This window comes from Heterocephalus glaber, unplaced genomic scaffold (genome assembly GCF_053883595.1).
Source record: "Heterocephalus glaber isolate CG9 unplaced genomic scaffold, H.glaber_assembly_v1.0 deba00001442, whole genome shotgun sequence".
NCBI lineage: Eukaryota > Metazoa > Chordata > Mammalia > Rodentia > Bathyergidae > Heterocephalus > Heterocephalus glaber.
The window spans coordinates 21,130,816-21,145,353 of record NW_028258296.1 but is presented as its reverse complement, the minus strand read 5'-3'; the positions used below and the strand labels follow the sequence as shown (position 1 = coordinate 21,145,353).

The 14,538-nt window shown below is 32.7% G+C and overlaps 1 protein-coding gene across 4 annotated transcripts in view; it reads left to right on the top strand.

Moving 5' to 3' along the window:
* Positions 1-14,538, top strand: part of Col24a1 (collagen type XXIV alpha 1 chain) — a 313,236-nt gene that overhangs the window by 256,145 nt on the left and 42,553 nt on the right. For all 4 annotated transcript variants that reach the window (XM_021255434.2, XM_004841343.4, XM_021255435.2 and 1 more), the window contains exon 49: positions 7,237-7,344. In XM_021255434.2, the coding sequence (XP_021111093.1) occupies positions 7,237-7,344 (108 nt within the window). The remainder of the gene's footprint in view (positions 1-7,236; positions 7,345-14,538) is intronic.

The following is a 14,538-nucleotide window of genomic DNA, read 5'->3' as shown; positions in this document are numbered from 1 at the left end:
AATACATGTACTTATTTAGTATCATCTTTCCATAGTAATAAATATAAATGGTTAGCCTAACATTAGTTCAGTAACAAGTATTTTTTTCAGTGCCTAATATGAAGCACAGTTAAGAAATATAATAACAAACCATATGGCAAAAAAATTGCCCTCATGGAGTGGAACACCAAAAAATTGTTGGCATTTGACCTTTAAAAAATTATAATTTAATATGGATCAATCTAATAATTGAATAATGGGGAATAAATAAGTAAATATAACAGATAATTCCAAAATTGTATTAAGTGTTATGAAAGAAACCGAGTTACCAGATATAATGGGAATGAAGTTATATAGAGAGAAGACTAGGAAGCCTCACTTAAGCTGAGGACTAAAGGTCAGACTGAGCTAGCTAGAAAAACTTGCAATGTGAAAAGAATGAAAATGAAAATTCGGACAGTTAGGAAGAATTGGCATGTTCACAGGATTACTGGTGTTTTGAATAAGACAGTATCAGTATAGTCTTTCTTATTTTTTGTAAACGGATGCATATTTTTTTCTTCATATGGAAATGGGCCTATAATGTCCAAGAGCAAAAGTATGGATAAAAGGCCTCTTCCAGTAATCCTGTGATTACATATTGAGACCTGGATAAAGGAAATTTCACAGAATACCTTTATTCTGTCCAATATTCTAATGGCATTTGCCATGTACATTTTTCAGCATTGATAAACCATCAGTTGTTCTAATGGAAAGATATAAATAATTTCTGTGAGGCCAAACAGTATCAGAATGCCTATACTCATTACATCTGTACAAGAGGTTAGCTTTGTTTACTATTAGGAATGGACATAACTCAAACAGACATATTTTTACCACCTCAAGACTTGCTTTAACCCTGCTCTTAATTCCCTAAGCTTTCATATATTAGAGATTCAAAACTAAAATTACTTCCTAACTTCAGAATAAAGTTCATTCATAAATCTTATTTCTAGCAGTTGGCTACCTTACTTATGACTGGCTCTGTAGGAAAATGTTATGAATGATACATTATTTATATATAAGGTAACCTTGCATATAATCACCTAATAATTATATCCCACATATTTTTAAATGGCCAATTCTTTCCTAGGAAGGATATATTTAGTAAACCAAATATAATGAAAAATTTCTGCTTAAACAGAAGTGTTTTTAGTTACAAGAGTAAAGGAAGCAAAGAATTACTTTTATAATTCATAGGGTTGTTGGCTTAAGAAAAAAATGCAATACTTATGCAGCCTAATACTGAAGAAAGAAACTTTAGTATATCATATTTATCATTTATATTATAGAATGTAAATTAATTTTAGATGTTATCTTCTTGCATACTTAATAACTATATGACCATAATGTTATGTGTACACAAGGTACTTGTCAGCAGGAATAGCAAAGGGGAAAGAAATGTTTTCTGAAAAGAAAAATTAAGGTAGTACTTTAAGAAAAAAGCCAACTACTTTGTAGTACAATATCATTTTTAAAATATCATTCCACTGTTGAAAAACCAATGAAATTGACATTATAAATATGTGTGATTTCACTCAGCATAATTTTAGAAGTAGTATTCCTTAGCTAGTCCTATCTAAAAGGGAGATTTTTATCATTTCCCAGCTTTAATAAACTTTATATATTTATTGTTTTTTAATATATGTGTTTCAATTCTAATCAGAATAAGACAGCTAAACCTAGGAGTAGGCGGGATAATAGAGTAACATTCGTTTTGGTATGTTTCACTATTACATATACACCAGGCATCATCATTTCAACATCAATCTCTGTGTCCTTCTTCTAAGTATGTACATATAGACCCATTTTCTTTCCCATATCTTTCAGCACCCTAAGGGGAAGTCAAAGTGAAAAGAAATGCCCTCTTTTATCCTGTCATTGGGTGAAATGAACCAATATAACCATAATGCCAATTCACAAGAGGCACTGCATAAAAAGTAACTTGGGGGCCGGGGACTTAGCTCAGTGGTTCTGGCGCCTACCTCGCAAGCGCAAGGTCCCGAGTTCAATCCCTGGTACCAAAAAAAAAAAAAAAAGTAACTTGGGGTGGTTGATGTTTTTATTGCCCTTTTTATCCAAGTACAGTACTTGTTTCCTTAGGCTTAAGGCTTTGGCAGCTATCAGTTTCAATCCAACCAAAATTCACATTTTGTTGGAGTGCTCAAAATTGATTTCTGTAGGGAGACTGGCTTCTGTCTGAGAATAATGGAACTCTCTGACCATGACACATCATGCACTTGTACTCTTGTTATTATATTAATTTTTAAGACTCAGGTAAACTATTCAATGATTGTAGTATCTCTGACCAAAATTAATAACTATGTTTTTATTTACTTTTAAATTTTTCACAGAATGACTTTCCCTTTGCTGAATAATTTTAGACAAATCTTTTAGAAGACACTGGAAAGAATGTCTAGAGATTAGCATCTGTTTCTCTTGAAAGCAAAATTAATTATCCATCTGTGTATTCATAATAAGAAATGTTTGTTTTTTACTTGTATGAAACATTGTTTGGAACTTTGTACAGAACACTCTGCTACTGTCCTCAAATTTCTGTCTAAAACCAACATGAATAGTAAATGATTTGGAAAATATTCATTGGTCTGGATCGAATGTCTGATAGCACTGCAAATAAAATGAAGTTTCTAGTTGACCCTAACTAGAGTTTCTAGTTAACCCTAATTATTCCTTATTATTCTCATCTGAAAATATCTACTGACTTCAGGAGTGTTAAGTACGTCTGAATGTCCATTGTCCATATCTAACACAAAATATACTTTGTTTTTCTGTTGGAAAATACGGTCTTAAAAATTGCCTAGAATTACAGCTAACATGAGGTGAACTGGTATATTTTAGAATAATGAAATTTTGAGGTATTTTAAAATTATCTAGGATAAGGGTACCTTGTTCATGTTATGCAACTTCTTTTATAATAAATCCAGAGAGAAGAGGCTGACCAAGAAACACCCACCCTTTTTTTCTTTCATTCTTACACTGATCTACATCTGCAACTGAATCTTCACCTGTTTAACTATAGAGTTAATTTGCTTACATGCCTTTTCTTCATCTTCTAATATACTATTTTTTAAATCTGCGTTTTTGTAAGTCATTGGTTTCTTTAGATCTTTCGGCTGTTTTTGATTTTCACTGGTTTTTTTTAATTAGAGGTTTTGTTCATCAGAATTTTGTTTTAAAGTATCCCTTTAGGTAAAGTCATGTTCTCATTACAGACCTGGCCATTGGTATAACACTGGAGTCATCTTCCACCTTTTTTGAAATTCTGTATCCTAAAATCTCAAATGATTATGGAAGGATTTTATTTCATTGGTATTAATGAGCTCTAAACTGGCACCATCACATGACCCTAGGGTTCTTATGGTTTATAGGGAAAGTTCACTACCAGATAATTTATCCCAGATGTATGGAACAAAAAGGCTTATGGAACAAATTAAATCAATATAGAACACATAGTAAGAACCAAGGGGAAAGAAATAGGAAAAATTAATACACTTAGGATAAGGAGTACCGGTATAGAAAAATCATGCTACCTGGATCCTAAATCTGCCATGTGAATCTCTCTCCCTCTATCCTGGTCTCCCTCTTTTCCTTCTCCTTTCTTTTTTGAACATCATCTTCCTCTCCTCTCTCTCTCTCTCTCTCTCTCTCTCTCTCTCTCTCTCTCTCTCTCTCTCTCTCTCTCTCTCACCTTCTTTCACTTTTTCCTTCTGGACAGACTTTGTCTTTATAATGATTCAGTTACAATATTGATTGAGAAATAGTGAGACATAAAAATTATCAATGTAGAATGGGACAAAATGTCTTTAAAATCAAGCTAAGGAATATGAACCTATATCCTATAATACATCCCTGTAAGTACCTTGCATTGTGCCTGGCAACCAATGGATATAAAATATATGTTTGTTCATTACTTTAGTGAACTTTGTGATCATTAAGGAAAATCTAATGTAAAAAGGTAATGTTTTAAATATACTGAATTTTTACTGTAAGAAAAAGAATAATAAGATATGAGAGATGTGGTAAAATAATTGTTTGGAGAAAAAATAGTTTAGCATCAAATTTAAAATTGGCTTTACTTTTTAAATACCATTCTTTCAACCAGGCCTTCCACAGGAATGATTCTAGTCTATCTTGAACTAAATCTTCCTACCTACTACATTCACAAATTTAAGGACATGATGGAACCATGGCTACCTCCTCAAGAATCCCTTTTCTAATTACCAATAGAGACATTTTCCTTCCTCAGAACCTCTCTAGTATTTATTTTGTTATCACCTGGCATTGGCATCTGGCATTTTTTAACATTTTTGTCTTCATTATAATTATTTATATCCAGTATTACATTTCATCTCTATCACTTAGTTTCAGGTTCTTAAAAACAAGAACCATATTTATTTTGTGTCCATGAGAGGACCTCCCATGGCATTGTCCTTAGAATATGTGATAGTCAATAAATTTTTATTTTAATTCATGGGAATAACTATTGCATGACCCAATTTGGTATCCTAGGTATCAGCTTAGAAAGTAGCAATTATCTCCTAATAGAGAAGTCAGCAATTTCTTTCTGTACATATGTGTAAATATTTTAGGATTTGTAGGGCAGGAAACAAAATCGAGGGTATTACTTAGGAACTAATACAAGAGAAAGGAGCTCCAGTGGTGCAATCAGTTAGCATATGGTACTTACATAATATGAGAGAAATTTTCACAAAATTTTTACTTATGATATTAAAAATGTACAAAAATTAAACAACTTTTATAATGTCTACTAATAAGAAAAATGGCAAATTTTACAGAAGATAATGTGTAACTTATTATAGTTCCCTACTATCAAAATTTTCTGTTCATCTATTATTGCACACTTGTAATGAGATTTTGAATATTTTACATATTTCACCTTTGAAAATTCTTTTCATATAGATAGACAATGCCAAATACTACAATTCAACAGCGTATGATTTTAATTGAGCATATTCATTGTTTGGAAGGAATTTATAAAATTATATTAGACTCTTCCCTTGATACTTGTCTTTTAACATGTCATTACATTGTAGCTTAATCATTTCCAGTTGAAGGTTTTGTGGACACTCCCTAACTGGACCGTCAAATGGATTTTGAAATAGAGAAATTTCTTGCATCTATGAATAAATATGCTTCTGAAACTGAGACCAGAATATTTATCTATTGTAAATATATGTGGGAATGAAGATTTCATTTATTTTTAACAGCACAGGAAATTGCTGCTTAATAGTACTTACGATTTGTTGTACAAAATGACTTTGCCACAGTGTATATTTCACATATAGACACTGTTTTGCTTTGTAATTTTGGATCTTATTTATTAATAAGCATTATGAAAGCTATAGCAAAACCTTATTTCCAAAGCCATTCATTGTTCACTTGTATTGAAAGCAGTTTTTCTCATTCTGAAAAACAATCTCAAAAAAACTAACTCTGCTAAGCTATCAAACTAGTGAGTATCAGGACATGTCTGACTATTCTATTTCTATTTCTGACAAAAATTTCACAGAACGAATGAATTTAAATCTATAAAAGTCCATGGAGTTCACTATTAACACACGAGCTTAGTAACACATGATAAATTTAAGTGTTTTCCTCACAGTACCTGAATAGTCACAGCTTTAAACAGCTTACCTATTCACAAGTAAGTAAGTTTGTACCTTTTTCTAATCCACAACTATCAATTTTATTGCCTCCTAGCAGATTCCACTTCAGGTTGTACTAATTTAGTGTTTTCTTAACTCTGAAAATATTCTCACTTGTAGTTACCCCACAGATTATCACAGAGGTTAATTCTTCCATCACTTCAAACTCAGCTTTGACTCCTCTAATGAACAACTGAGAACTACACTGATTTCTATTGACTCATCAAGAATGAAAGAAAACCCCTCAAAAGTATTTGCTTTTTTTTTTAATTGACTATTGAGGCTGTGCCAATGTCTTCAACATTTCAAGTAAATATTCTTACCCAAAGGCTAACAGTCTTAAACAAGTTTATTTCCTACGTGTTCTAATTAAGTCTCCATAAACAAGGGACTTTCTGAGTGAAAACATAAACTTACTTTCATTGCAGCCTCATGTTCAATTTTTATAAGGGAATTCTGCTGTCATAAGATAATCCTTTTTAAAATTTCTGACTGTCACATTCACATCAAGTGGGAATATTGTGTTGAGTGCTTGATCTAACAATGTTGGTGTATACTAAATGTATTTTAAGAACAACTGTAGTGTCCCTGCACAGTGAACACAGGCTTTGTCATGTGATCCACATTCCATTGTGTCTTAAAAATAGCATTCAAGGTCAATTTTCTTTTTTTTTTACATAATACGTGTATACTTGTAATAAAACAAATAAAAGGTCAGAGAAAACAGTATTTTTCTACTTGAAGCCCTGTCAAATTATAACTGCTTCATTACAGTTTCTTTTGTACCAAGCACCAGTGCAAAGCAGTAACAGTGCCACACAATCTCTCTACTATGACTGTTCAGCCCTGCTATTATAGTGCAAAATCAACCAAAGATAGTAAATACATAAGGAATTATGACTGTTTCAATAAAAATTTATTTATATTAACTGAAATTTTAATTTTGCATAATTTTCACATTTCTCTAAATATTGTTCTTCTTTTGATTTTTCTCATTTAAAAATGTAAAAAACTATTCTTAGGTCATGATGGATGACTGGCTTTGCCAAACAGTTTGCCAGCCTTGATTCTGGATTTGGTTTTAAGGATATACTATCCGCTTGCTTAACTTTATTCCCAAACTATTTTTAGTAAATCTTATCGAATTATGTGTGGTTGTAGAATAGAATATTCTTTACAAAGAGACATTACTCAGTTGCTAGATTTGTCATGTACACAAAGTATACTGAAAAAAAAAGACTAAAACAAAACTTACTTCACATATAGACTGTATACTCAGAAGGTACTGGCAGACTTTGTACTACTTCAGTGTTTTCATTTTTAAAACCCAAGATCATTATATTAACTGTAATTAGAGATCTCAAGAGAGTGAGGGTGTTCCCAAAACATTTTTTGTTTTACTCACTTGGGAAACTCCTAGGCAGTATGTCAATAGCAGTCTTTCAGGACACAACATTTCCTACGTTTATAGAGCCTTTAGATTAATGTTCTAGAAACTTCCCAGTTTTTATTTCTTATCTCTGTTATTTAGGGCATCAGAGGCAGCCCAGGAAGAACAGGACTTGCTGGATCTCCAGGTCCTCGAGGAGCAAAGGGTTCATCAGGCCTCCCAGGAAGCCCTGGAGCTCTAGGCCCAAAGGTACTTTAATAGTTTCTTCTGGAGGTTGAGCAATATTGGCCATCCTTACTGGCCTTGTGTATACTGGCTAGATAACAGGATTGTAAGATTAATAGCTTTTAATAAAATTGGCTAATACCAAAAATACGTTAGGGAAAAAGATAAGTGTATGGCCTGTATATATCCACTTCCTGTGATAGTCAAAGTTCATGTAATTTGGTATAACCCATAACTCATTAATTCAGAGATAACTATGCTTTATACATGCTTTCATGGGGATGTAGCTCAGGGGTACAGCATTTGGCTACAATGCACAAGGCCCTAGGTTTGATCCCTTAAATGACCATGCATGTGCACCATCACACACACACACACACACACACACACACACACGAGCTGTCTTTGACACATTTGGGCTATTCTTCCTTTGTGCCATCCATCTTCTCCAAAACAAGTAATTGTACTTACTACACTTCCTGTTCCTCTAGGTATGAACCTAACCAACCAATTAATAAACCTTATAATAGTATTGATTATTTTTCACAGTGAAAGTGATAGTAATTAAGTCTTACATCAGACAAAAACTCTTTTTAAAATGTAAGATTTAGAGATTAGAGTCTAAAGCAATTTCTTAAACACCTAAGATTAAAACACTGGTAACCTTATGTTATTACTTCTTAACTTGATTTTTCATTGCTCTAAGTGTAAAGAATTTTCAAATTTCTAGCCCAGAGATGTAAACTGAAAATAATGACCCAGTGGCTTTCTATTTACAATTTCAGCCTTTTAATAATGTTTATTCCATGAATTTTCCTTTTCACTAAAATTCAAGGTAGGTGAGCAATGCTAAAACTAGAAAATAAATAAGAAATGTTCCTACCTCTCATATGTGTCAACAAATAGGAACTATGTTTATAAATCCCTGACATTATAGGTTTGCCTCAAGACAATGAAGGATAATGTGCTGAATTTAAGGATTTAAAATTCAAAACCTAACTCTATGGTCCATACAAGAGACACACCTAATCCATAAAGAAACACATAGGCTAAAAATCAAAGGAAGAAAAATGATATTCCATGTAACAGGTGCATAAAGGCAACCAGGAATAGCTTTCCTATTCTCAAAGTGGACTTCAAGCAAAACTGATCAGAGGAGACAAAAGTCACTACACATTGGTAAAGAGAACAATTCAACAGGAAGAGATAACAATTACAGATATACGATGATATCTCAGTTCACAAACTTAATTTGTTCCACGATTTTGGAAAAGATGGCCATGTTTGTGTTTGTGTGGGAAAGATGGTTATGTTTGTCACCTAATTTAGAGTTTGCAAACAAAAACGAAATTCTGCCAAACACTGTTGTTTGTGAATCAAATGTTAGCAAACAAGTGTTCATGAACCAAAGTACCATTGTATATGCACCAAATACTGACACTCCTAACTTCATAAAACAAACACTACTGGACATAAAAGATCAGACAAACATCAACACAATCATAGTGGGGGACTTTAAAACCCCGCTATCACAAACAGACAGGTCAACTACAAAAAAAAAAATCAACAAAGAAATATCAGAGTTGAACTACACACTCAAGTAAATGAACTTAATAGAGATATCTACAGAATGTTCCACTCCACAACAGAATACACTTTTCTCTCAGCAGCACACAGAACTTTATCCAAAATAGACCACATACTAGGCTGTAAGGCATGCTTATACAAGAGCATCAAAATAATCTCATATATATTATCAGATCATAGTGGAATAAAACTAAAAATCAATGGAAAAAGAAATCACAGAATTTATGCAAACACATGAATATTAAATAATATACTCTTGAATAATCAAAGGGTAAAAGAGGAAATCAAGGAAGAAATTAAAATTTTCTTAGGCAACACAACATACCAGAACCTATGAGATACAATGAAAGCAGTCCTAAGAGGGATATTTATAGCTATGAATGCCCACATTAGAAAAACAGAGAAATCCCAAATATATAACCTAATAATGCTCTAGAAATGATGGTCTAGAAAAACAAGAACAATCCAAATCTAAAACAGGTAGAAGAAAAGAAATTATGATGGTAGGAGTAAAAATTAATAAAATTCAGACTAAGGAAAAAAACTACAAAGAATCAATGAATCAAACAGTTGGTTTTTGAAAGGAGAAGCAGAATAGACAAACCCTTAGCCAAACTTAACAAAACAAGAAAAGACCCACATCAATGCAATTAGAAATGGAAAAAGATGAAATCACAATGTATACTACTGAAATCTAGAGGATTATAAATTCTTTGAGAACCTGTATTCCAAAAAATTGGAGAATCTAGAAGAAATGGAGACTTCCAGACACATATGAATTACCAAAACCGAACCAAGAAGATACAAAATCCTAAACAGTCTGATTACAGACAATGACTATGAGACAGTAAGCAAAAACCTGCCAACTAGACCATGACCCAATGGATTCACTGCTGAATTTTACAAGAACTTCAGGAAAGAATTAATGCCAATACTCCTCAAACTCTTTCATGAAATCAAAAGAGAGAATACTGCCAAATTCTTTCCTTGAAGCATTTCCCTGATACCAAAACAAAGACAAAAAGAAAACTACAGACAGATTTCCTCATCTGTCATACTTGAGAGTGATACAACCAGAAGTTATTTTGAGAAGGAGTTTGTGGTTTAAGAATGAGCTACTCTTGGAATCAGAAGTCACACAACAACTATACTTTAGGGTCTCTGGAGTCACTCTACCATAGTGACGAAGAGATGGCCGTAAGTGACAGTAACCAGGACAGGGTGGACTAGTTGAAGATCCCCTGAAGAGTTTAAGCATTAGCATGCTCAGGTTGTTAAAGACACAGCATTCGACCCTCTGTGGTGAGAAGCCAGGTCAGTCATGTGGTTTTCTTAGAGGGCTGAATCTGAACGTGCTAATATTAAGTCCAGCAGGCTGGTTGACTGCCTCACTGGCTACTTCCAGTACTGAATTGCTTTTCTCACCTGCCCATGTGGTCAGAGATACATGCATCGGCTCAGATACTTGTCACATCTTGCAGTATTATTGACAGGGGGCCACTGGAGTAAGGGAGGCACCTCATAAGCCCACAAGCTATCAAGCTAGTCAGACAGCAGTGACTTGGGGTACACAGGACACAAACACTAAGAGCCACTGGAAAGTATACAGACCTCAGGCAGACACCACACCATTGACTGACCACACCCAGTAGGAAAGATGGGGCAGGATTCATCACTCTTACAGCAAAAAAGTGGGCATGAAAACAAAATAGGTTGTAACTGTGACTCACTACCTGCAACCCATATCTGGCAGATAATATAGGTCCTGGAAAGAAACCAATTACACAAACACACAGAGAAATTTTTTGAATTCATTTCTATTTTTGTTTTTTATTTTTTTTATCTTTTGCTCTTTCTTATTTTTCTTTGCTTTTCTTGTTTGTCCTTTTCCTGTTCTGTTAATTTTCTTTAGTCCTTTATCAGATTTTTTATCTCACTTTTCTGTCCTCCTCATCTTCTGTTTCTTTGTTTTTCAAATTTTATTTCTCTCATTTTCCCCTCCCATTTTATTACTATTAAGCTTTATTTTTAGCTATTTAGTTGATTATATGCTATTATTGCTGAATTCTTTTCTATTGTAAATGGTGGAATAGTTGTAACTTTTAGCACATACTTTATGTCAATATGTGATTTGTATTTATGTGTAAATTATTATTGCAAATCTCTTTTTTATTGTTAAAAATAGTATAGCTATTCCTATTATTAGTTCTTAAAGTATGTCGATAACTGGTCATCTTTTTACTCTACCATTATTGCTGATTTCTATTATTAATGGCAGATAGCTCTTGCTTTTAATTGGTTTATTATATACCAATATCTGGTTTGTCTTTTTGTCATCAACATTATGGTAGTTCATTTTCTCCTCTATGAGTGGTGCTGGGGATAAAGCCCTCAAAAGAAGGCTGAATACTAAAAAAGATCTTTATATATTATACTGAATAGGTTGAAGAGGAGTATAAACACCAAAACATAATCAAAGCTAGCTCATACCACATGGTGACAGAATATAACTAAAGAAATCTCTAAAATAGTGACAGAGTTGCTCTACCCTACTTGCTCTTCAATCCACAGCACAAAAAAATAAAAGAAACATGAGAAAATAAGGCAACAAGATGCCCACCAAAATCTTAACTCTCCAAAAGCTGATCTCATGGATACTGAAGTAGAAGCTACAAAGAACTAAAAATAAAGTTCAAGATGTTTAAAGAGATAAAAGAAGAAACATATAAGCAAATGCATAAGATGTTTATCAAGCTCAAAGAGGATTTGCTTAAAGAGATAAAAGATTCTATGAATAAAATGACAGGCTTAAAAAAGAAAGAAATGATAAATAATTGAGTTAAGCAAGATAATACAAGACATGAATGACCACTTCAGAAAAGAATTCAAAAGTATGAAAAAAAAGCTAGGATATATGATATGAAAAATTCAATGGAAAGCATGGTAGTACACTTGACCAATGTGAGAACAGAATGTTTGAAATAGAAAACAAGGTGGATGTAGTAGATCATAAACTTAGTAAATCCCTAAAAATGACAAGATGCTATGCAAGCTGGATCCAACAGTTGTTAGATGACTCAAAAAGAAAAAAAGAAAAAACCCTCAAAATTATAGGAATAAAGGAAAAATTAAAAGACAACACAAAAGCTATAAAAATTTTATTCACTGAAATTATAATGGAAAATTTTCCAAATCTGGTGAAAGAATTTAACAAGTACAAGAGGTATATAGAACTCCAAATAGCCATATCCAGAAAAGAACCTCTCCATAATGCACTATAATCAAAATTCCAGAAACTGAATTAAAACTGAAAAAAAGAGAGCATATTAAAAGCTGTTCAAGAAAAACAGCAAGTAAACTATAAAGGTAAACCCATCAAAATAATTGTGGGCTTTGCAGCACAAATCTTAAAGGCCAGGAAACCTTGGAGTGAAGTTTTCCAATACTGAAAACAACTGTTAACCTACATTTTTATATCCTGAAGAATTAGCCTTCAAAATTGATGGAGAAGTAGGTTTTTCACAACAAAGAAATCCTAAAGAAAAATATAACCATTATACAAACATTGCAGAAAATATTTAAAGGAATCCTTGACAGAGGAATGGAAGCCATCAGCACTAAAACGCCCAAAGGAAAGTATGCATCTATCTGGGAGAATAAACAAAAGGGAAATAATAAAAGAATCAGCAATGGAAAAATAGCACAAGCACAGGTTTCAATAAATGCTTTACAATAATAATCCAAATGTCAATGATCTCAACTCTCCAATTAAAAGACACAGACTGACAGATTAGATTTTTTTTTAAATGCAGCCATATATTGCCTACAGGAAACAAATTACTTCTAAGAAGAAATATATAGACTGAAAGTGAAAGGGAAGAAAATGATACTCTATTCAACCAAACCCCAATAGCAACTAGAAGTAGCTATTTAATTTTCCAACACAGCAGACATCGAGCCAAAACTGATCAGAAGAAACAAAGTTGGACAGTACATACTGGTAAAGGGAATAATTCAACAGGAAGAGATAAAAATTATAAATACCTATGCACCAAATGTCAGTATACCCAAGTTCATAAAAGAGAAACTACTAGACTCAAAACAACAGATGGACCCCAGTACAATCAGAGTGGAAACTTCATTATCCCACTCTCACAATCAGACAGGTCAACCAGATTTAAATTTAATAATCAGAGTCAAACCACATCATTTAACAAACGGACTTCACAGTTGTCTACAAAGCATTTCATCCAACAACAGAATACACATTTTTCTCAACAACACACAGAACTTTTTCTAAACTAGACCATATCTTAGGCCATAATGTATGCTTAGATAAAAACAAAAGAATTGAAATAATCCTCTAGATACTACCAAGTCACAGTAGAATGAAGCTAGAAATCAATAGCAAAAGATGCCACAGAAACTATGCACACACCTGGAAATTAAATAAAACATCAGAAGAAATCATGGGAGAAATTTTTTAAAGTTCCTAGTATCAAGAAGAAATCAGGGAAGAAATAAAAAATGTTCCTAGCATCAAGTGGCAATGGAAACACAATGAAAGTGGTTCAGAGAAAGAAAGCTATAGCTGTAAATGCAAACATAAAAAAAATAAAGTGATCCCAAATAAATAACCTAATGATATATCTCAAGGTTCTAGAAAGACAAGAATAATCAAAATTTGAAACTAATAGTGGAAAAAAATTATAAAGATCAGGATGGAAATTAATGAAATTTGGATACAAAAGGTCAATGAATAAAAAGAATTGATTCTTTGAAAAGGACTTGGGGACAGGGGTGACAGAAAGGAGAGGAGGGAAAAGGAAAGTAAAAAGAATCAAGATGAATTTTTGTTATAGTTCATGTGCAACTGAGGTTTTGTTCATGAAATCTTTTCCTATGCCAATGTCTTCAAGAGTTCTACCTAACCTATCTTCCTGCCAGTTTAGTGTTTCTGTTTTAATATTTAGATCTTTGATCCATTTCGATTTTAGTTTAGGTTACCAATAAGCTTAATGAATAAAAAAAATTAATCAAGATGAGGTATGTATATGTAATAATTTCTATACGATGAATGTATTTACTATGTATCACAAATATATAGTAGTAAAAAACTGAGAAATAAAAAATAAATAAACTCATGAAAAAAATAAAAGGAACATACATCATGACCAATTTGGTTTTATCCCAGAGATGCAACATACATACATAAATGGTTCAACATACATAAATTTATAAATGTAATATATCACCTAGACAAAAGTAAGGGTAAAAATCATATAATCATCTCAATAGATGCATAAAAAGCCTTTGACAAAATCTAATACCCATTTCATGATCAAAAATTTTTGTAAAAGGTTGTATAGAAGGACCTTACCTTAAAATGATAAACACCATCTATAATAAACCCACTAAAGATGCAAAGGGGAAGGGGAAGTGGGAGGGGTAGGGGAAAAGAAAGAAGCGAGTGAAATTAATATGAGAAAAAGAAAAAATGGAAACAAAGTCTTTGTAGATAGGGAGGGGTAGAGGGGTTGAAGGGAGGGTGGGGGAATGGGGAAAAAATAAGAACCAAGATGGATTATGTAAAGGTGCAAATTTCCAGTGATGAATGTCATTACATTGTAT